We start from the raw sequence: 24,541 nt of genomic DNA, 5'->3' as shown, positions 1-24,541 counted from the left end.
TTAAATAGACTATAACATGTGCCTAGGTTGCAAATTACAAAGCTCTAAATGAAAATGGAGACATAATTTGTAACCTCTGTTTTCTCCTCTCAGGGACATCACTATTAGAATCATCACAATCTATTCCAAAGACGACTTCAGAGTCTCTTCCTCCCATGGCTACATTCCTCTCCCACTTCAGAAAAGGGTACTTTCTGTTCTTGTTTGATGCAATGGGGAAAATACAGTAAAAGGGATCACATCCTAGCCACCCTTCCATGCTGCTACTCAGGCTATGGGTTTTAGCAGAAGGGTCACTATCTGCAGGTATGGCATCCACCCCCAAACCTGGCTGGCTGTCTATGTCTTTTTATGCCCTTTAGGTAAAATACCTGCTCATTCTGTTTCTCTAGGAACTCCAGGTGTTCAAGCTGGACTTTTTTCAACTGATCCATTTCTTTGGACTGTTTCATGGCGAGCTGCAAAAAAAAAAAAAAAAAAAAAAAATCGGATAAACTTTGGATGGAAGAGGTATGACCGTTAAGTTTACAATTTAACCCAGGGAGATAATTATTTAAACAAATCATGAAAAGTAGTCTGACAACTGGAAGAGTATAACCCCCTAATTCTTACTGGGAAGATCTTTCCTGCTAAAATAATAGAGTACTTAGGTGCAATTAAAACTTGGCTCCCTTTTCCATATAAAATAATGCCAAATTAATATCTTAAAGATTTTAGTAATAGATTATTTAGTTCTCAGGGAGCAGACAAGAGAGGCTAGAATGTTTACAGAAAAATCAAATTAAACAAATTAGCCAGAAGTCTGATATCTAAGCGTGAGTTATTGTTTACAGTGCCAAGAGAATTATAAAATACTTACTCTCTTTCTTTCTTCCAGAAACTTTTTGGTGTTGCTGCTATTTAACTCCCTGACTCTCCTAAAAGTAATAGGTACAAATATCAGTTGGCAGCTGACATTGAATAGAATTAACATACTATTAAAGTCCTATTCCATTTAATTATATGGATGGAATTACCACTTTTCCTAATTTTTGTGGAATTTTGAAACCTATACTGTACAGTGGAAAATACAAACATCTTTGTATCCAGTCAGATTACTCAATATTAATGTTTTGCCATATTTGTCTTGAATTTTTAAAGGAAACAAAGTGTTAGAGATATAATTAAAGCCCCTTTTGTATTTTTCCTGATTCCAGTTTCTTTCTCTCTGGACATAACCACTATTTTGAATTTGGTGTGGACCTTCCCATCTATGTTTTAATATTTTTATTCCAAGGGCGCCTGGGTGGCTAAGTTGGTTGAGCATCCAACCTCGGCTCAGGTCATGATCTCACGGTCTGTGAGTTCGAGCCCTGCATCGGGCTCTGTGCCGACAGCTCAGAGCCTGGAGCCTGTTTCGGATTCTGTGTCTCCTTCTCTCTCTGACCCTCCCCCATTCATGCTCCTTCTCTGTCTCAAAAAAATAAATAAACGTTAAAAAAATTTTTTTTAATAACACATACAGGTGTTTCTCAAATTTTCATGCACCTACAAATCTAGTGGAGATATTGTCAAAACCACTGATTGCTGGGCCCACCCCCAGGGGGTCTGATTTAGTGGGTTTGGGGTGGGGCCTGAGACTCTGCATTTGTAACCAGCTCACAAGTGATGCTGCAGGTCTGTATTGTTTTGTGTATTTTCCAAATTTACCGAAATGGTAACATATTCTGGGTTTATTCATGTAACTCACTACTTAACCTAGAATTTAGAGATACGGCTGTGTTTAAAAGCACCTCATTATTTTCATATGCCATATGGGTTTTTCCATTTATGAAGAGACTAGAATATTTTCCTGGGCAATTGTCCATTCAAGTTTTCAGACTCACTGGTAGTATTCTCTATAGTAGTCTTCATTTTCAACAATATTATTTCTGCAGTTATGCCTCCTTTTTAGACCTAAGATTACTAACTTGTGCTCTTTTTTCTTCTTGCGCAGTCCTGCTGGAGGTTCACTGATCTCCTGGGGTTTGTTTTTTCAAAAAGTAAGCCTTTGTTTTTGCTGACCATCCCTATTACTTTTTGTTTTCTACTCTGATACTCTTTTATTTCTCCCCACCTGCAATCTTTGGGTTTACTCTAATTTTATTACTCTAATTTGGGCATTTCTAATTTTATACTCTCTTGGGTATGTAACTCATTAGTTTGCATTTATTTAAAAAACTCTATACAGCTAGGCTATAATTTTCACTCTAAATATCACTTAAGCTACCTGCTTTTCTTAAGGTGAAAACAAGATAGCGGCACCTGGGTGGCTCAGTTGGTTAAGCTTCCGACTTTGGCTCAGGTCATAATCCCATGGTTCATTGGTTCGGGACCTGTGTTGGGCTCTGTGCTGACAGCTCAAGGCCTGCTTCAGATTCCGTGTCTCCCTCTCTCTCTGCCCCTCCCCTGCTTGCATTCTCTCTCTCAAAAATAATCATTAAAAAATTTTTTTTTTATTTTTTATTTATTTTTTTATTTTTTTAAATTTTTTTTTTAACGTTTATTTATTTTTGAGACAGAGAGAGACAGAGCATGAACAGGGGAGGGTCAGAGAGAGGGAGACACAGAATCTGAAACAGGCTCCAGGCTCTGAGCTGGCAGCACAGAGCCCGACGCGGGGCTCGAACTCACAGACCGCGAGATCATGACCTGAGCCGAAGTCGGTCGCCCAACCGACTGAGCCACCCAGGTGCCCCAATCATTAAAAAATGTTTAAAAAAAGGTGAAAATAGTATAGCAACTTTCAAATATATAATACATTACTCTTAGCTATAGTCACCATGCTGGATATTAGATCCCCAGAACTTAATCCTCTTATAACTGGAAGCTTGTTCCTTTTAACCAACATTTTCCCATTTCTCCACCCCGTTAATTCCTGGAAACCAACATTTTATCTGCTGTTATGAGCTTGGTTTTTTTTAGATTTCATACATAAGTGAAATCATACAGTATTTGTCTTTCTCTGACTTATTTCACTTAACATTATGCCCTCAAGGTCCACCCACGTTGTCACAAATGCCAAGATTTCCTTTTTTTTTAATGGCTGGATAACATTCATGCACACATGTGCATGGAAAATCATTTTTTCTTTATCCATTCATCGGCACTTGGGTTCTTTCCATGTCTTGGCTATTTGAATAATGCTGCAATGAACATAGGGGTGCAGATATCTCTTTGATATAGTGATTTCAGTTCCTTCAGATAGATACTGAGAAGTAGGGTTGTAAGATCATATGGTATTTCTATTTTTAAGGAAGCTCCATATTGTTTAATAGTGGCTGCACCAATTTACGTGGTGCCAACAGAGCAGAAATGTTCTCTTTTCTCTACATCGTCACCAACAGTTGTTCTCTCTTGTCTTTTTGATAAATAGCCATACTAACAGGTATGAGGTTTTATTTCACTGTAGTTTTGATTTGCATCTCCCTGATGATTAGTGATCTTGACCCCTTTTCATGTATCTGTTGGCCATTTGTATGTTTTCTTTGGAAAAATGTCTATTCAGGTCCTCTGTCATTTTAAAATCAGGTTGATTTGTTGTGAGTTGTAGGAGTTCCTTCTATATATTTGGATATTAATCCCTGATACATGGTTTATAAATATTTTTCCCATTCTGTAGGTTCCCTCTTGATTTTGTTGATTGTTTCTTTTGCTATATGGTTTAGCTACCTTCCACACATTGATAGAGAGTATTTGTATTGTCATTCAGTTATAAATATTGCCTAATTTCTGTTGAAATGTCTTCAACTCAGAAATGGTGTTTTTCAGTTTCTTTTTTTTTTGTTTTTTGTTTTGTTTTTCAGTTTCTATATATCTTTCATAGCTATCTGCTTATAAATTTTTAATTTCATTTCTAAGTTCTTTCTTAAAGTGGACACACAATGCATGTGTTTAGAAGACAACCATTTTGCACCCAGAAATTATTTAAAAAACCAGCCATTTGTAGATGTTTTAGAACCACCTATCACTGGAGACAGAGTTATAATAAACAAGTATATTACATCAATGTAAAAAAATTAAAAACAAAGTGGACGGAAGTCCACTTTGTAACATACTTGAAAAAAATGAAAAAGAGCTGTTTAATAATTAGCACATTTACCCTTCTGAATTCTGTATTTCACTTTGGACAGTCGAAAATAATTCAAATTGATGAGGTTTTATAATGGCTGGAATATTCTGTTTTTGAGCTAAAGTAGACAATGCCATTCCCGTGTATCTAAGGCTCTTAAAAACTCCTTTTCTGAGAATACATAAACTAGACCCACAATAGGATGTTGCAAATAAGTATTGATTAAGCTAAGTAATAATTTCCCTAGATACTCCACATTGATTGGGAAATTTCTGAGGCCAACATTTTAAAAAGTCAATTCATTTCCAGGTCATGCTACTGTGAAATTCCATGTCCTATTGATGACCCATTCTCAATTGTACTTAATTCAACAAAACTTCAGTATGAAAATGCACTGGATGGTATTACACTTTATACCTGATTGTATTTCAAGTTTAATATCATTATTAATAATGGCAAAAAAAAATCAATGAAATTGAGGAAGTTGGACAGCAAATCTTGCCCTGTTCAAAACAAAGAGGAAACGTCAGGTACCCACAAAAGTCCATGTAAGTGAAACATGGGTGCTTTCCTCTGCAGCTGCAAAGTTCTCCAACAACTCAGCTAAGGGAGAGTTAAGTGACTTGAAGCCCTAAACATGCTCATGTCTCAGTCCCAAGAGATAATCTTCACTTTGCTCTGTATTTTGCGATCACTGGGAATCAAGTGCTGTTTATTCCCTCTCTTGGATAACAGGACTATTGATGTCCTCTCAAATCCCCTACACTGCCTTTGCCTAAAGGGCTTGCATCTGGGACCTTCCCTGGAGGTCACATAAACCTTCCCCAGCTCCAGGAGGCCAATGACTGACTAACACAGAAGTACGAAAGCCAGACCCCCCTGGTTTAAAGAGATGTGTGGTACAGATCTTACTACAGAGCTTAAGATCAGCCTAAAGAGGGACTGTCGCTGAGAACAACATATCCTTGCTTAGTCCCTGCCTTTGACCCTTCCTACTTCTCCTACTACTCTTTTCTGAAGATCCCTTTCTCAATAAATGACATGCACCTAAATTCTTGTCTTGGTTTCGATTTCTAAAAAAAACCAACCAAGATAAGGTCAAGCCAGAAAATCTGACTAGGGACTTTGGAGATGATCCCTGATATCAAGGACAGCACAGGGCAAATCAAAGGAAGACCTTCCTCCTACACCGCTATTCAGAACCACCCAACCAGACTGGGCTTATACCTGAGCAGGTGAGATGCTTGTGGGATGGATGACCCAATGGAATGTGGGAAGGATATTTTGCCATATTTTATATAATTTTGTTTGTATATGAGCACACATATACTGAATGTAAATTCAATTGATTGTTTTACTGGTGGTAGTAAGCAATCAGAAGACAACCATTCTATAGTAACAGTAAATCTTCACAGCAGTTATAATAGCCGAATCCTTAGTCAAAACTCACAAGGATTTTGTATTTCAAATGTGAGTATGTGTGCATGCACACACATACACATTACTGAGTCTATGCCTCCTAGTCAATGCTACATGCCCACAGTGAATGTTCTCAGACTTACCTTTCCCGTTCTGCTTTATTCTTGATAGATTTATCTTGGCTGATGGCTTTGCTATTTTCCATAGAAATCTTAGCCTGGTGTGCTCGCATTTCCTTGCTTTCCCTAAGTATTAAAAAGAAGACAAACAGGGGTGGGGTGGGGGAAATGGGAAGTTAGTGTTTATCAGATTCAGAGTTTCAGTTAGGGAAGATGAAAAAGTCCTAGAGATGGATGGTGGTGATGGCTGCGTAACAGTGTGAATGTACCTGATGCCACACAGTTAAAAACAGTTAAAATGGCAAATTTTATGTTATGGACATGGAACTATAAGAAAATAATAAATAGGGGCATCTGGGTGGCTCATTTGGTTGAGCGTCTGACTCTGGATTTCAGCTCAGGTCATGATCCCAGGGTCATGGGATTGTGTCCCGCATGGGGCTCAGGGCTGACAGCATGGAGCCTGCTTAAAAGATTCTCTCCCTCTCCCCCACTCGTGCTCTAAAATAAAAAATAAATAAATTTATCCAACCATTCATTCATTCTACATATAACAGTCCCACTGTTGTTTTTTTCCCCATTATTGAGCTCATTTCCCTATTCTCACTTTTTCCCCCCATTATTATTATTATTTTTTTTAACGTTTATTTATTTTTGAGACAGAGAGAGGCAGAGCATGAACAGGGGAGGGGCAGAGAGAGAGAGGGAGACACAGAATCTGAAACAGGCTCCAGGCTCTGAGCGGTCAGCCCAGAGCCCGACGCGGGGCTCGAACTGACGGACCGTGAGATCATGACCTGAGCCGAAGTCGGACGCTTAACCGACCGAGCCACCCAGGCGCCCCTTTCCCCCCATTATTGAGCTCATCAAGTTATTTTGTATCCTGTGAAAAGGCAGGAAAGAGCCTGAATCCATGAGATGTGGAAGTGGGTTACCTACTGAGAAAGTAACAGTGATGAAATGGGATGAAGAGACATTATGTTTGCCCATAAAAATATAAAGATTTTTGAGCTTTGCCCTACATTTCTTGGGACCAGATGGTCTGGAAGAGAGACAGGATGTTGTGACCCTCACAAGTGACCTTCATGTTTTCTGACGGCTCATGGGAATGAAGGAGACTAAATGATTTCAAATAAGCACAGGAAGTAAGAAAAAAAGGTTGTTAACATAAGGCCACTGATGACCGCGTGTGCCAGAATGTCTGTGTGCACATGACAAAGACTCCTGGGTTACTTATGTGTGTATTAAAGGTATACAATTTAGAACACTGAAATGAGTATTATTAACAGAGAGTTTTTTCTGGAACCTAGGGGGGGTCTCCTTGAATCCCTGGCTGGAAATGAGTGACCAAGGAATCAGGTGTTCTAAGTAGTATCTATACTATATCAAAAGGGATAGATAACACTGATCCCCCAGATGCAGGAATATGCATAGAAACTCCTAGGCCCAAGAAAATGGCTCTCAAATTCTTCCTCAATTTAGTGTTAGTAAATCAACCATTTCTTTATTCATTCATTCGACAAGCATTTCTCAATGACCAAATGTTGCTGACCAGTATTAAAAAGGCAGTATTTTTATTTTGAAAGAGAGAGAGTGAGCTAGCAGGGGAGGGGTAGACAGAGGGAGAGAGAATCCCAAGCAGGCTCCGCACTGTCAGCATGCAGCCCAACATGGAGCTTGATCCCACGACTCTGTGATCATGACCTGAGCTGAAATCAAGAGTCATACGCTTAACCAACTGAGCCCCAAGAAGGCCAGATTTTTTAACCAAGAGCCACAGCTGTGATGGTGAAGAATGCACACAACCACAGGGTGCTTGAGAAAAGCTTAAACACTGCTGTTACTTGGGAAAACGCCCCTGCCGTGCATTTATTTTTTTAAGGTAAATTAGTAAATAGCTTATGCTCTCTTCAAATAACTTCCTAAGCAATGCAAGAATTAGTTACTTTTTTTCTTTTGGACAATGCCTACTGTTGAGGCTAACTTCTTTTCTTTATTCAACTACAAGAGAGATTAGAATGGAGTGCCTCAGCCTGTGAAGTATCATTGAGTGAGGGTAAGATACCTACAATCTGGTATTGCAGCAGGGGTCAAAGGCAGGGTACTGAACAGACCTTTTTGTGTACCAAATCAACAGCATCTCTAAGGGAAAAAAGAAAGACAACTTCTAATCCTATACAACTTAATAGAATGCTTTAAAATTGATAGGGTATAGGACATGAACCTACAGCAAACTTAGCATGGTATACCTCATTTTCTTGCTTTGAAAGAGAAAATTGGGAACTATGGCAAAATGCTTCACATTCTCAGGGCTGCATCTGTCACTCCAAAATGAGGCTGGGAATTCATGAATGCACCCAGATAATTTATGCAGTTAGCGTTTAAAATTTTTTGTTTGCTTTGTTTGTATAATGCTTTTCTATTCTCTACTCTTTTGTGTATATCAATAGATCCTAACAGTGGCATACAGCAGGCATGAAGGGAGAAGCTAACAAGCTGTAACAAAGCTGGGATAAAAAGACGTAATTGACATCAACACTCTTCTCCCCGGGTGAAAGTCCAGTTCATCATTTGCGGTATTTTAAATGCGATATTCCATTTGCTGAAGCTGCAAGAAACCTATATAAACTGATACTTCTTTGCTGTTTCTTGATTAGGCCTCTCTTTCTAAAATTCCCAGAATTCCTAATAATGTAAAGGGTCTCACCACATTTAGCCAGGGAGTGACCAGATCCAATCTGAGGCAGGAGCTGAACTGGTTGGTTTCTGTCTCCTGCTGTGTCTTCCTTTCCTACGAGGCTCCAGGCCACTTTCCAAAGGCCATTGTTAGCGCTACCACCCAGTGGAGCCTCCATGACCCCTCCGGAAGCAGCTGAGCTCCTTTGTTCTGTGCTGCTTTTTAGTGTGCATCCTATACTATTTGGAATTCAACTTAATTGTTCATGTGAGCGTTAATACCTTGCCAACACTTAAAAAATTTTTTAATGTTCATTCATCTTTGAGAGAGAGAGAGAGGGAGGGAGAGGGAGAGAGAGAGAGAGAGGGAGGGAGAGGGAGATACAGAATCCGAACAAAGCAGGCTCCAGGCTTTGAGCCATCAGCGAGCCCGACGCAGGGCTCGAACCCATGAACCCTAAGATCATGACTTGAGCCAAGGCTGGACACTTAGCCAACTGAGCCACCCAGGTGCCCCAACCTTGCTAACACTTGTAAGCACCTTGATGGCAGAGGCCATTTCTTATAGCTCATATTTCTTATCTCAACTGTATGACGTGATATGTGTAACAGCTCAGTATCCTATGTCAAGTTGATCTTGTTTCCTACCTTGGCTCATACATACACTCAATCCTATTACAAAATTAGGAGTTCGCTTTGGAGAAGGCTCACTTGCCTACCTGTCATGGGACAGTTTTAGCTGCTGGGTTTGCTGCTCGTGGGCGTTGATCAGTAGCTTTCTCAGGAGCTCGCACTGCTGGCTGAGGTGCAGGTCCCGGATTTCTTGTTCCTCAGCACTGTGGGTGTTAATCATTTCTGACCATTCCTTTGTGTGCTGGGCCACTATCTCTTTGACCTGTGTGGGGAAAAGGGGATGGTGCCACTTGGAACTGTCACAGATCCGGTATGAACTGAAAACAGCATCAGTCCTGTATTTCAAATCTCACCTACCAATTTGGTTGGTGAATCAGTAGATACTACAACAATAAAAAAAAAAAAAAAACAGGTACTAATCCATGGGAATCAGGAGATCACAGCTTATTAAAATAATCAATCACTTTGGGTCTAAATATTCAGCCGTGGACTGTGATTTCACTGCCTAACTTGTCCATGTTCCCTTTTGTCCAGACCTTGGGCTCCTTTACTGATTTGATCAGATTCTCCCCAGCTCCTCATGCCTTTCCAGCTTCATGTCCACAAGGCCACAGGTCTGAATGAAGAGCTCTGTATTCTCTTATTCCTGGATCATGACTCACTGTGTCCACTCTAACAGATGCTGGGGTAGAAAGTCTTCCCCTCCCCACATCCATGCTCTTTGTAATGTGGTTTTGTACCTTCCCTCATATCAAGAGCTAGAATCCATTTCCCCACCTCCCGGAACCTGGCTGACCTTGTGAGTGGATTCAGCAAGGAGACAGTAGCAAATGTGGTGCAAGAGGAAGCTTGGAAAACGCTCCCCGTTCTGCTGTCTGGAACTCTGAGGCTACCCTGTGACAGAGACTGTGCTAGCCTGATGGAGGACGAGAAGTCATGTTGGAAAACGCAACCAGCAGCCAGCTAGCCGCCAGATATCTGAGTAGAGTCATCAAGCCCAGACACATGAGTGAGCCTAGTCAAAATCAGTAGAACTACCCAACTGAGTACAGCCCAAATTCTGACGCACTGAGTTTTAAACTAATAACTGGTAGTGGTCTTCAGCCACTACATTTTGACATGGCTTATTATGCAGCAAAAGCTAACTGATATCAATGCAAAAACTGTTGCTTTCCTATTTGTGCAAAGCTTCTGAAAATCATGGCATGCTGCAGAGACATTAATTCTCAAACATTCCAGTTAAGAAGAGAGAAAGAGAGTGAAGAACCATTCTCCAAGACACATGGCTTACTGCCTATGTCACTTCAGGGTAGAATGGACACAAAATGCATAGCACCGAGAAGCTCAGCTTGAACAGTGGCGCTGCTCCACGCAGGCAGCAGGGCCACTGGGCTGGATGAGAGCTGCGTGTAGACTGGTTTGACCAAAAGCTAGAGCTGGGAGCTTTAAGAGTCCCCCTACCCTCTTTTATAACTATTAATGCTGGAGGAGTTATTTGTGTTCTTGACTGGAACTTAGTGCTCAGTTCCCCAAATATCTGCAAACTAATGAGTCTCCCAAGCTCCCATTTTCTTATGCAATATGAACAGTTGAAATCATCTCTTAGAATATCAGCTTTTCATTTTTTCCCCCATCCTAAACTTCCACAGCAAAGTTAGAATGGAATAAGTATCAAAGAGTAACTCAGTCCCTAAGTTGGGTGGGTTTTTTGTCATATGTTTAATGTTACTTTTATAGGGAAGCATGTTCTGTATTTTATACAATATTTCCTTTTAGTCAACGTACTGTTTTGCTTGATGCCCCTGAAGCAGACAACATAGATACATAGAAATGCATATTTCAACAGATGAAGGAAAAGGTATTCCATGAAAGGGCTCTTCTCAAAGCCACTGAGTCTGGAACAAAGGTGAATGCTTAGATCCCTTGAATTCCCAGACTAGCCCCAAGTTATTGTTACTTCTGATTTATATTAGGTAGGGCTTGTAAAAAATTACAAAGTATCTTCTGCAAATCTAGGCATTTTCTTACCTTAGATTTGTGATCTGATGTCAGTGTCTGAATTTTAATTTCTGTTTCTTTTTTCATTTCGAGACAATTACTTCCCCTGAAAATGGAAAAATCACAAATGTGTGCCAATGTTAGATATCTTCCCATCCCATGAGCCTTTGCTTCAAAGCTTTCTAATGAAGACAATTTGTTCATCAAACATGGGAGGCCATGGCTCATTGGGCAACATCAGTATTTCTAGTAACAGATGTATACCTTACAAAATATCTGTATCGTGATTACTCAATTCAACCACTACACAAAGAGACACTCCAGACCTAACAATGATTTCATTGTTAAGGGTATGTTGTCAGAGTTTCCATTTTGGTTCCTGCTTTTCTTTAGGCTATTTTTCATTTATTCAATAAAATATTATTTGAGATAAAAACTAGAAAATAGGTCCTCGGCCTTGAAGTGAATTTTTAAGCTCTTTCTGGTTGTAAAGCCAGATTTTTGTCTTTTACACATGCCAGCAAGGCAGAAAATAGCGTTTCTTGGCATCATAGGGCAATTTTTGCTTCTTCTTCTATTGTGAGGAGGAAATATACAAGGCAATTTCCCAGCAACCATTACTGCTTATTTCAGTGATTATTTTTTCCTTTTGTAATATCTATACACTGCTGAAACCAGAACAGGTTCTGAGCTTGTCTTCAGCATATATGCTCTGATGTATTATGCCCTAAGTCGGAATGCTTCACGATATTACTGAGAATGTCTCCGAGAGAAGCATTATTCTAAAAATGCTAGGACTTCATCAAAACTGTTACCTCTCAAGGGCTGGCACTGAGTATGCTTTCTCTTCAGTCTGCTATTTGGTGAGCTTGTAGCATCGCAGAAATATCCCCTGGGCTTAATTCTAGACAAAATCTTTTATACTAAATTCAATGATAGGTTTTCTTTAACAGTCTTATCCGGGGACATGGGCTAAAGATCCTTGTAATATTAAAAACTAAGATTGTATTTTTGTCTCCAAGAGTGGATCAACCTTAATATTTATTTTATGGTGATGCAAAATGGTTTCTGTAATTTCAAAATTTCCCAACTTCAGCTTGTCCTTCCTTTCCCCTCCATTCATCTTAAAAACACCTGAGTTTTCCACCTGGGTGGAAAACACAGGAGAGACATTAGTTACTGTGTCATCTACCAATGGCTGTCGAACGTGAATAAAGCTCTTCTTTTCCACCTCAATCCCTGCCTTCAGCTGAATGAATCTCTTAATTCCCAGGAAAAACTTTTAAAGAACACACAGTCAAGACCAAGTTCTTCCTTGGCCTAAACAGTCAGCGTCACTGTGCGAAAAGACAAAATATAAAAAGGTGAAAAGCCTCTGGAAGGAAATAAAGAGCCATTACCCCTTCTTCTTCATTGCCTTCTCTAGGATTTTCTCATGCGTCGACTTCTCTTTGTCATACTGTGCCACAATTTTGTCAACTTGTGTGCAATGCAGCTTCTGCATGGTGCTGTGCTCCTGAAGAAGAACAATCTGTAGTTACAAGCTGAATCTGTAGTTACAAGGACTCTTCCTGATGGTTAGTAAACTTCACCTATGTTGGGCTGGCATGATTTTCACCAGCTTTCCCAGAATCTTGGTTTAGAAATCAAGGAGTAACCAATTCTGAGAACTGGAAGGATTTCCAACCTCCCACCCAACACAAGAGTTTCTTGAACAGGGATATTCCAACAAGGGAGTCCATAGCCTCAGCCTAATGAATGTACCCCCCTCAAAGGGCATCCCTGCCTACTACAGGGCAGCACCAATCGGCCTCAAGTCCTGTCTTCTACATATCCATGTTCTTCATAGGACTTCTACGGTTCATCTTTGTTGTGCTGAGACACCTAATGAGTCCACAGCCCTTTTCAACGCATTGGTCCTCAAATACACAAGTTCAGCTCCCATATTTTCTCTCTTTCACATGCTATCTATTCACATGTGACATGGCTTCTAAACACCCAGCACATTTTGGAAGGTCTTAAATACCATCACTCAATAGTGAGAATTGCCAGTGGGGTTGTCACTGTTATCTGACTGCAAATCCTCATCACTGGGATCTTCCACTGGCTTCCTCACCTAGGTGCATTCACGAGGAGGACATAGTGTCCAGGAGCTGTGGCCATAAGTTTTACAGATATTTCAAATATTTCCCCATCTGCTTCCTGTCATCATTGAAGTTGGGGCTACAACACTTAGAAAATAAGAGTTTTTCCATAAACATTCTTTCCTCCTGATAACTTGGCCACAGTCAGTGACTTCTCTGAAGTCAGATTTCCTTAGCTTCTCAGCAAGCCAAACAGAGAGGAAATCAGCACAATCAGTAATACCTAACTCTAAGTGATACTTGATGTTATATCCTAGTCTTACTCTTGAGAAACTAGGCAGATAGGATGGTACTGAAGACTGGAAGGGACAAATGTTGCTTGGGTTATGTAACCTCCCTCACAGTCCTATTTCCTTTTAGTATTTTAGAGAGAGCACAAGCCAGTGCACGCATGAGTGAGCATGCATGCATTAGTGGGGGAGGGGCAGAGAGAGAGAATCTTAAGCAGACTCTATGTTCAGCACGGAGCCCATCATGGGGCTAGATTCCAAGACCCTGGGATCATGACCTGAGTCAAAATCAAGAGTTGGACACTCAACTGGGGCACCTGGTGGCTCAGTCGGTTGGGCACTTGACTTCGGCTCAGGTCATGATCTCATGGTTCGTGGGTTTGAGTCCTGCATCGGGCTCTGTGCTAACAGCTCAGAGGCTGGAGCCTGCTTCAGTTTCTGCGCCCCACTCGCCTGCTCACATTCTCTCTCTCTCTCTCTCTCAAAATTAAATAAATATTAAAAAAAAAAGAGTTGGATGCTCAACTGACTGAACCACACAGGCACCCCTCCTTTTACTTATTTTTTAAATTAAGTGACTTAATTAAAAAAAATTTCTTCCTAAGTTAGGCTAGACTTGAAGGAAACCTAATTTATGAATGTCTTTAAAAGATTTCATAATTTCTTTATCCATTCATCAGTTGATGGACATTTAGGCTCTTTCCATAGAAACTTAACAGAAACCCATGGGGGAGGGGAAGGAAAAAAAAAAAGAGGTTAGAGTGGGAGAGAGCCAAAGCATAAGAGACTCTTAAAAAGTGAGAACAAACTGAGGGTTGATGGGGGGTGGGAGGGAGGGGAGGGTGGGTGATGGGTATTGAGGAAGGCACCTTTTTGGATGAGCACTGGGTGTTGTATGGAAACCAGTTTGACAATAAACTTCATATATTGAAAAAAAAAATAAAATGAAAAAAAAAGATTTCATAAAATATAAAAGAAGTGATTTTTAACTTTTCCAAGATTTCCTAAATTTCCCAGCACTGTTAGTCAATTAACATAGGACTTGAACTACAATTTGGTCGTACATGTATTTTTCGGAAACACGTTAGTGCACATGTTCCTGGAATTTTTGTCCATTTGGATAAATATCTTTGGGAGAAGTCGTGGAGGAGGGTAGTGCTGGGTGGGGAGGTTCTCAAAACAGAAATTGACAACGGGGACAAAGGGTGGTCCAGGGTGATGCTATCTTGCTGTGGATTTGGTGTCAGGGAATTGTATGTAACAGCATCTTGCTTAAGCTGTGGTTGAAACACCTCATAAATCTAACATTCTCAATGTATGTGCACTTGGTGTTATAAACACATTTCAGCCAGGGTTTTTGCAATGTGGCATTGAGTTCAGGACATGGGATCTTCAGTCTCAAATCCCGGGGCAAGTCACTGGGCCTCTTGATCTGTTCATCTTTGTAACTGGGAGAGCAATACCTAGTTCACAGGGTTGTTAGGACTAAAAGTAAATATAGTATCAATCCTATTTCAAATGTGTGCTATATCTTATTCAAACTATAATAACCTGTTTATATTATTCAATATCCATGATAATATAGAGTGACTTCGGATAAGGGACAGCAATTAGAATAATTAAATCAGTAAACCTTCCCTCCATGATGAATCAACTGCCTCAGGAATCAACATGTTAACGTATCCTTATTTGAATGGATTTAACTAAGCTTGCGTTGCTGTGGACAAAAACAAGCCTACCAAAATGCCCTATTATTAGTCTTCCTTTTAAGATTTAAAGGCATTATGCCTGCTCCGTACATGTGTTAATCTTCCTGGGCAAATAAATAAGAGGCTCTTTGCAAGTGCGGATTCAAACATATTAAGAATCTTTCCTATGTAATCTTTCTGCTTTCCTGTTTCTTGCAAGTATCAAAGGGAGGGTGGAGAAGGTTGTTCCTTTAAATATCCTAGCACAGCACAAGAAAAGGAGAGGCTTTGAAGCTTGGAAGTTGACAGACTATTTCTTAAGGAAATATTCTGGTGAATCTTATTCACCCAATTAGATATGAATGAGGCTGTTTGTGCCAGAAAGGTGTTCATGATGGATTCCAGTAGGTAAGACTATGCTCTATAAGGGTAGGGCAAGTCTTTGTACATGGCACAAAGGTTGGTACACAGCAGATGCTCAATAAATGTTTGTTGTATGAATGAAAAAAAATAGCAAGGGAAGACAGCAAGAGGACTTGGAATCTGGTCTTAGCTCAGCCAATCAGTAGCCAAGTGGCCTTGTGAAACACACACTAATCTTTCCAGCCCTCACTTTATTAGAAAACTAAACAAGATCCACTTGCACAACCTAATTTGTGGGTTGGTTATGAGCTGCAAAATTACCTAATGTATGCAGAAATAATATGAAAGTTTAGAAGCATATTGAATTGCAATGATTACAGGTAATACAAATAACAAGAAACCTGGTCTGGAAAAATGATCTCTGTGTTTCTCTATGTGCTCAAAATGATTCCTTTGTGGTATGCAGTGATGACAGAAGTGTTTGGGGATAATTAGCTTTCCAAATACCAACTTCTTTTACAAAGGAATGGGGTCCTAATTACTGATTATTGTCTGATTGGGGGTCAAGATTCAGCTTCCCGAAGTACAAAATAGAGGAACCAGGAAATGATCCCTCAGTCCATTTTCACGCAGAACAAATCTATCATTGACTTTATTCTTTGGTCATTAATTAAACCATGACATGCCATGGAAGAGGCATACATATTTTTTCATTCATTCAGGTCAAGAGTATCAAAATTAAATGTGTTCATTGAAAAGTCAATCTCAGGGGCGCCTGGGTGGCGCAGTCGGTTAAGCGTCCGACTTCAGCCAGGTCACGATCTCGCGGTCCGTGAGTTCGAGCCCCGCGTCAGGCTCTGGGCTGATGGCTCGGAGCCTGGAGCCTGTTTCCGATTCTGTGTCTCCCTCTCTCTCTGACCCTCCCCCGTTCATGCTCTCTCTCTGTCCCAAAAATAAATAAAAAACGTTGAAAAAAAAAATTTAAAAAAAAAAAAAAAAAAAGAAAAGTCAATCTCAATTGGGACACTTTGGGGAGAATGCATGTACAGCTTTTAGCAGGATTTGTACATTTCTCATTGGAGTGAAGAGTACACTCAGCTTCTTTCGGGAGAAACTTTTGCTACAATTCATTCTTGTGACTGACTGGGCAGTGGGTGTGAACGACTGCACCACAGATCCTACTGGAAAATTGGAGTAAATCATGTTTGCTCAGCATGTGACTCTGAGGTCAGCAGTAAGCTGCCTCCATGGGTGTTGCTGTGTCTCGGGCCCTTTCAACTTCATGACAGACTTATGGGTCTGGCATTGAGGTCTTATTATGAATTACAATTGATGAGTTTAACAGCAGTCTTGATGTTATCAGCTAAATTGCTTGTATAGCAAAGAACAAATTTTCCATTAGTAGCTTTACTGAAATGCCAAATGTTAGTTTCTCAGGCATTTCATCTGACTCTTCTGATGGTGATGTTGCAAACTGCTATCCCAGCGGATGCATCCAGTCTATAAATGTTAAGTCCACTCCTCAAACTCACATGTGCTTTGAAAGAAAACTGAATTAGGGGCCAATATTTAAAGACATGGAAGTTCATCTAAGAGTCCAGATTTTATGAGTCCCCTTTTGAGAATGAAGCTGGCCCATGGACTCTCAAGGCACCAATGGCAGGAGCTAAGTCTGACGTGCCTCTTGAATGGGAATGAATGTTCTTCTGCTTTCCGTATCTGGCCAACTTCCTTCTTATTTGGTCCCTATAGGCATTTACATTGTAATTATTCCTCTAATGGGTTATTGAGGCTAGTTAACCAACTTTGGGTTTTATTGGCTCTAAGAATTTAACCACATCAGACAATTGAAGCGTATGCCCATTTCTTAATGAAAGAAACCCTATTTCTGGACTCCAGTGAGTCATGCATTAGGGGAGATGACTGTTGCTTAGTTCTGTTTTTGCTGTGTCTCTTCTAATGGACACGTGAAAACCATTTCCCTAGTTTCCATTTCAAATGGAGAGGTGGTTCTAGAAAGTGAGAGACACATAAAAGTCTGATTGTCATCCAGTTCTCCCAGCACCATTTGTTAAAGAGACTGTCTTTTTTCCATTGGATGTTCTTTCCTGCTTTGTCAAAGATGAGCTGGCCATACGTTTGTGGGTCTAGTTCTGGGGTTTCTATTCTATTTCATTGGTCTATGTGTCTGTTTTTGTGCCAATACCATGCTGTCTTGATGATTACAGCTTTGTAGTAGAGGCTAAAGTCTGGCCAAAATGAACAAATCAGGAGACTATAGATGCTGGAGAGGATGTGGAGAAACGGGAACCCTCTTGCACTGTTGGTGGGAATGCAAATTGGTGCAGCCGCTATGGAAAGCAGTGTGGAGGTTCCTCAGAAAATTAAAAATAGACCTACCCTATGACCCAGCAATAGCACTGCTAGGAATTTATCCAAGGGATACAGGAGTACTGATGCATAGGGGCACTTGTACCCCAATGTTTATAGCAGCACTCTCAACAATAGCCAAATTATGGAAAGAGCCTAAATGTCCATCAACTGATGAATGGATAAAGAAATTGTGGTTTATATACACAATGGAATGCTACGTGGCAATGAGAAAGAATGAAATATGGCCTTTTGTAGCAACGTGGATGGAACTGGAGAGTGTGATGCTAAGTGAAATAAGCCATACAGAGAAAGACAGATACCATATGGTTTCACTCTTATGTGGATCCTGAGAAACTTAACAGAAACCCATGGGGGAGGGGAAGGAAAAAAAAAAAAAGAGGTTAGAGTGGGAGAGAGCCAAAGCATAAGAGACTGTTAAAAACTGAGAACAAGCTGAGGGTTGATGGGGGGTGGGAGGGAGGGGAGGGTGGGTGATGGGTATTGAGGAGGGCACCTTTTGGGATGAGCACTGGGTGTTGTATGGAAACCAATTTGACAATAAATTTCATATATTAAAAAAAAAAAGTCTGATTGTCAGCTGCACTCACAGGGTCAAAAACAATGGCCATTGACCCCTGCCATTTTCTAAAATCTAGGCATGTTAGCTAGCATCCTGATCTCATTTGAGGCTCAAAGGTCATTATCCCTGATTTTTCTCTTAGTATCCTAAAAGCAGCTCACATGCCTATTTCTGTGGCTCTCTTGCAAGTGATAGATCCTCCTACACCAGAATTCCTCTTCCATCCTGTGGTTAACCTTCAAGTTTGAAAACAAGACTTCTTTTGCATATTACATTTGTGTCTTAAGCCACTGGGATTCTCTGGTTCCCTGTAGGTCTAAGAAGTGGCATTATTTACCTCAGCTGATGTGTAAGAGTGGAAAGTCCCTCCAGTAATAATATGGACTAGGTAAGAGCCTCTGCTCTTAGCTGCCAACTGCTAAGGTTGATGCATGGATGCTGTGGTTGGCAGGGTACAGCCTGGGCCAGGTTCCCTCCTCAATAGTTGCTTTATAACCCAAGGCCTTACAGTAGCAAATCTCAGCCCCATCTTAGGTTGCTTCAAAACAGTTAAAAAGGGTTTATAGATGTTTCACAAAAAGGCTGGGGGTATTTTTTCTCGCTTGACAACAGGTCAAAATCTGTTTTTTTAAGGAGGACTGGTCTACAGCTTGAAGGCAAGTGGAGGGGGGGTTCCACTAGGGGTCAAGGGACAATGAAGAGTGCCAAATAATATTCCTAAAGAAACAATTCTCAAAATTTAATTTTAATGTGTGAAGGAGAGGAGCTTATTTATTTACTAGGCCTCTTCTTGGTGATTATAACTAAGTCTCAGATGCAAGCATATGCATTTTTTACAAAGCCTCCAGCTCCTGGCCCAAGGATCATATGTTGAAAAAAACAGTTCCAAAGGAAGCCAAGATATTTGTGTCCTGATAGAATCATGATGGCTCTTAAAAACCTTTTACTAAGACCACCAAGAAGATGTGAGAAAGAAAAATCAATGTGTGAAAATTCAGGGGTAATGGAATTCCACTACTGGGTATTTACTCAAAGAAAACACTAATTAAGAAACATATACGCATCTCTATAGTTACAACAACCAAGATGTGGCAGCAATGCAGGTGTCCATTGGTAGACAAACAGATAAGGAAGATGTAGGGTGAGTTACTGTGTGTGTGTGTGTGTGTGTGTGTGTGTGTGTATACATAAACATATACGTAAGATGGAATATTATGCAGCCATAAAAAATATGAGATCATGCCATTTGCAACAACATGGATGGACCTAGAGGATATTATGCTAAGTGAAATAAGTCAGAGAAAGACAAATACCATATGATTTCACTCATATGTGGGATCTAAAAACACCAAAAACAGGGGCGCCTGGATGGTTCAGTCAGTTAAGTGTCCAACTTTGACTTGGGTCACAGTCTCATGGTTGGTGAGTTCAAGTCCTGCATTGGGCTCTGTGCTGATAGCTCGAAGCCTGGAGCCTGTTTCAGATTCTGTGTGTGTCTCTCTCTCTTCCCCTCCCTCACTTGTACTCTGTCTCTCAAAAATAAACAAACATGAAAAAAAAATAAGCCAAACCAAATGAATAAATAAACAAAAAGCAGAATCAGACCTATAAATACAGACTGATGGTTGCCAGAGAGGACAGGGTTGGGGGGATGGGCAAAATGGGTGAATGGAAGTGAGAGATAGATTCTAGTTATAGAATGATAGGTCACAGGAATAAAAAGTACAGCATAAGGAATATACTCAATGGTACCATAATAGCCTTTTATGGTGACAGATGTAGCTATACTTGTTGTGAGCACAAAACAGTATATAAACTTATCAAGTCCCTACCTTGCACTGCTGCAACTAATTTAACATTGCATGCCAATGATACTCCAAAAACTTGGAAAAAAAAAAGGGGGGGGGCATGAGTTCTGGAGTCAGAATTTTAGTTCACATCCTGGGGCAGAGGGAGAGAGAGAATCCCAAGCAGGCTCCACACTCAACACAAAGCCCGACACAGGGCTCGATCCCACGACTCTGGAATCATGACCTGAGCCGAAATCAAGAGTGAAACGCTCAACAAACTGAGCCACCCTGGAGTGCATTTTTAATAAATGTGGATAATGTGGTGAGTTGTAAAAGGTGTGCGTTCAAAGTAAGCAAATGAGGCTCGTTACCAGCATTAACTAGTTATATTACTCTAGGCAAGGGACTCACCTCCCTCATTTTATTCATGTCTAGAATGTGGGCAGTGTCATTTGGGTTTTGGGGATACTGTGAGGATTTGCGAATGTATATAAAATGTGTAATACAAAACTGGCATTAAATAAATGTTAGCCTTATTAGTAGTTTTATATAAAAACACTACAGAATTCAGAATTCATAAATTACGCTGCCGAAGCAGTCTGAATAAAAAAGTGGGTCCCCTGTGTACCGAATGTAGGAGAAGGGATTCATTCATAAGCTTATAATCACACACTTGTAACATGGACTTCTGTGGTGCATAAGGATATGAAAACAAGCTGTGAAATGCATTGCCCTGCTCAGAAATACTTCTGAAAAGCACTCTGAAAGGCAATAGGCAAGCATGGAATATTTTACCATGTCAATTTACTCTGTCGCTCAACCTAAGGAATTTTGAATGCTTCCTCCAAAAAATGCTCCCTAACGCAGTTATGAAGGTCCACACAATTCAGATTTGCGGATTTAGGGAGATTTAAAAATCTTCTTTTAGGTGTTGGTTCCATTATAATATGGGGCTCCAAGAAGCTCCTCTGTTTTCTACAAATGAAGGCAACGTACAGTCTTTCAGCCATCTGGGATCTACTGGTTATGACACAACATGGAGGCGTCCCTGCCAACAAGAGTGAAGAAATGGATTTGGCTGAATTAAGTGCAGTGTTGTCTGAGGGGAAGATCCACCAAGGTCAGCTCTAAACTGTCTCACAGAAAAGTAATTTTCCACCTATTAATGGACTGAATGTTCTGTCTCCCCTCCAAATTCCTATGTTGAAGCCCTAATTTCCAACGTGGTGGAATCTGGAGAGGGGGTCTTTGGGAAGTGACTAGGTCATGAGGGCAGAGCCCTCATGAATGTAATTAGTGCCCTTATAAGAGACATGAGAGAAATGTTAGCCCTTTCCACCATGTAAGGACATAGCAAGGAGGCTATCCCAAATCCAGAAAGGGGGCTCTGAATCTGCTGCAACTTGACCTTGGACATCCAGCCTCCATACTTTAAGAAATAAATGTTTGTTGCTTAAGCCACCCAGTCTACGCCAATTTGACGAAGACACCATCTTGGGCACTTTTCTGATGAAGCAGACGGGCATGTTTGCCAACCTGAGTCAGTCTGGACTCAAAGGTTCGGAGAAGGATATCAACAGATAATCCTTCTCAGTAGTATGTAGGTCAAGTTCTAAAGAATTGAGGATCATCTTTCCTCAGTAGCTATACAGGTAACCAGTGTACTGACATTGTCCAAACTAGATGGGGATTTTCATAACAAGCTGTGTGCTGCCATTGCATTTGCTGCAGCGAGGGGAATTTGTTTACTTGTCAAAGCATCTAACATCCTTCACAGAATAATGAAGTAAGAGTATGGGTTCTAGAGTCAGATGGCTTGGGTTCAAATTCTGGCTCTGCTGCTCTCCAATGCTGGGACATTAGTTCAATTCCTTAACCTGCCTAATCCTTAATTTCTTAATTTCACATGTAAAATGGAGACTTAAACAGAATTTGCCTTATAGGGTGGAGAGTATTAAATGAGATGATATATATAAAGTTCTGTGCACAGCATCTGGAAAATACTTTGCATGCAAAAATTCTAGCTGCCATGATTATTTTTATTATGTCACAGTATATGTCTCCTGGTCATGCCTCAAGGAAATATTTAATGAGGGTGAGGTTAAAAGTAGAAGTTTCCAAAGAGCCCATAGGCCCCTGAGATGTCAGCATCAATGACAGAGATCCAAGTTAAATGGAAAGAAAATCTGGGGGATGATGCGTTACCATATGGCTACCAACTCCATCCCTAATAATCAAAGGTACGTTGCATTCTTCCTTATTTCCTTTTCTCCTTCTCTTCTGCTGCCTTTCCATACTCTAGGTTGTTGCCAACGACCAACAAAATTGAAAACACTGCTTTAAGCAGCTTTGTCTCCTACACTTCTGAAAATCTGTGGCAAGTCTCCCCTGTGGGCAATAAGAAGGAATTCTACTCAGTGGACTTATTCATGAAATTAGGAGCAAATAGTCTGTGGAGCAAATGCACTGAACCATCCATTCAATAATACAGGGAATATTACTAGGCCAAGAATAGGATGAATTTCTCAAAGCAGCACAAACTTAAATTGGGGCCACGAGCTTTGAATTTAAACATTTTTTAAATGATTATTTATTTGAGAGAGAGGCGGGGGGCGAGGAAGGGAGACAAAGAATCCAAAGCAGGTTTCATACTGCTGGTGCAGAGCCCAATGCAGGGCTCAAACTCATGAACTGCAAGATCATGACCTGAGCGGAAATCAAGAGTCAGATGCTTAACTGCCTGAGCCACCCACGTGCCCCACGAGCTTTGTGCTTTTAATATCCAGAGTGATTAGAAGATAGGCCATTCAAGTCCAGCTCTAGAGACATGCCTCGGTTTGAGTTCTGAGTCACAGTACAAAGTAGAACTCATGATAAGTTTAAAAGAACTCAGAAGTCCTTTCAAGAAATTAAGTTTCTCTTGCTCCGGCTGCCTGTAATGGAGGAACACACACATTACCCTTCCAGCCCCAGTGGCTGTCATGATCCATCTTGGGAAGGAAAGAGGTATCGTGTTTTCCTCCTTTCTCTGTGAGGAGGGACTGGGAGCAGGATGATGGAGTGCTGTGAAGTGTTCAGCCCACACGAGAACTCCTGAGACCAGCTGCTGCTCTTCTCTTAAATTTGCAACCAGCTCTTAGAATTTCTCATGATCACAGTCAAAAAAACCTCTTCTTATGGGCGAAGAGAAAAAACAACTCTATTTCGGAAGTAGGTCACTGAGCAGAGTTTACATAATGGGACAAGTGAGAAAAGCCCTCTATCTAGGAGCCATGGGTGAGAGAGTCAGGGCTGGCTAGCACCTCCCTCCATGCCCTGTGTGTGGCAAATGACTTGCCAGTAACCCAGGGGATTTGGGTGCTTCTAGCCAGAGACTGACTCTAGCCTAGCCAGACTCTTGGATAAAGTCTGATTATTAAATAGTTTTAAAGTTTATTTACTTATTTTGAGTGGGCGCAGGGGGAGGGAGAGAGCACACAAGCTGGGGGAGGGGTAGAGAGGAGTCTGGATGCTTAACTGACTATGCCACCCAGGTGCCCCATGATTATTAAACAATTTTTAAATGGGTGAAGCTCTGTTATGCTTCTGAGGTAAACGTCAGAAATGCAGATTATAAATCAGTGACAACCAATCCCAAATGGATTCTATTTTTAAACCTCATTTCCTACCAGTTAAGATCAAGGTACTACTGCCCAGTTGGTTGGTGTCAGTTTCTAAGCCATGTTTTTGCCTGTGAAGAATTCACTGGTCCATCACACAGAACAACAGCTTGAGGTTTTCATCTGAGAGCTAAAAGACAAACTAGCAAACAAAATCACACACACGTATGCACACACGCTCAGCACGATGTACCTTAGCATGTTTCTTCTTTAAAGAATTTAGCTCCTTCTGTTGTTTCTTTAAATGCTTCAAGTAAGCCTGTGGAAGAAGCAAAGAGGGCCCAAAATCAATTTTTTTGTAGCCACAATGAATACATCTGGTGAGAAACAAAAATATATTGGTTTCACCAATATAGGTAATGGAAGAGTGCTTGCAAAATGAGCAATTTTACCTTCATCTGCTTTAAATCTTCTATCCTCACTTGAGGGATAAGTTCGATACCTTAAAAAAAATTAAAGCACTGTGTGTATTAAAAATTAAAGAGAATAACTGATAATACAAAATTCATCACTTTGAAATCTCATCTAAAGACAGTGAAGCAGCTTTATGTGGATGGTTATGGATATAAGCATCTTAATTTCTTATTACAAAGCAATTAAATAGACAGTTGGCATGCTTATCATCTTCGTTCAGGTTCCTTACGAGCAGAGCCTGAGTTGGAATTCCTTGTGCACATGACTTACTAGGGAAAGGTGCTCAAGAGAAACACTCAGGGCAGTGAGAGAAGCAGAACAGGGCAGAGGAAGAAGGTACGGTGTATTTCTAGGGGAAATCCAAC

At 40.6% G+C, this 24,541-nt stretch overlaps 1 protein-coding gene across 7 annotated transcripts in view; it reads right to left on the bottom strand.

Moving 5' to 3' along the window:
* PLCB4 (phospholipase C beta 4) overlaps positions 1 to 24,541 on the bottom strand; it is a 390,400-nt gene that overhangs the window by 6,481 nt on the left and 359,378 nt on the right. For all 7 annotated transcript variants that reach the window (XM_042980905.1, XM_042980906.1, XM_042980909.1 and 4 more), the window contains 8 exons: positions 24,155 to 24,204; positions 23,956 to 24,021; positions 12,336 to 12,451; positions 10,966 to 11,041; positions 9,024 to 9,199; positions 5,653 to 5,754; positions 860 to 917; positions 372 to 458 (listed from right to left, as the gene is read on the bottom strand). In XM_042980905.1, coding sequence (XP_042836839.1) covers positions 372 to 458; positions 860 to 917; positions 5,653 to 5,754; positions 9,024 to 9,199; positions 10,966 to 11,041; positions 12,336 to 12,451; positions 23,956 to 24,021; positions 24,155 to 24,204 — 731 coding nt within the window. The remainder of the gene's footprint in view (positions 1 to 371; positions 459 to 859; positions 918 to 5,652; positions 5,755 to 9,023; positions 9,200 to 10,965; positions 11,042 to 12,335; positions 12,452 to 23,955; positions 24,022 to 24,154; positions 24,205 to 24,541) is intronic.

Source organism: Panthera tigris, chromosome A3, assembly GCF_018350195.1.
Source record: "Panthera tigris isolate Pti1 chromosome A3, P.tigris_Pti1_mat1.1, whole genome shotgun sequence".
Classification (NCBI taxonomy): Eukaryota; Metazoa; Chordata; class Mammalia; order Carnivora; family Felidae; genus Panthera; species Panthera tigris.
The sequence above is the reverse complement of the archived record's forward strand: the minus strand, read 5'-3'. Positions and strand labels throughout refer to the sequence as shown.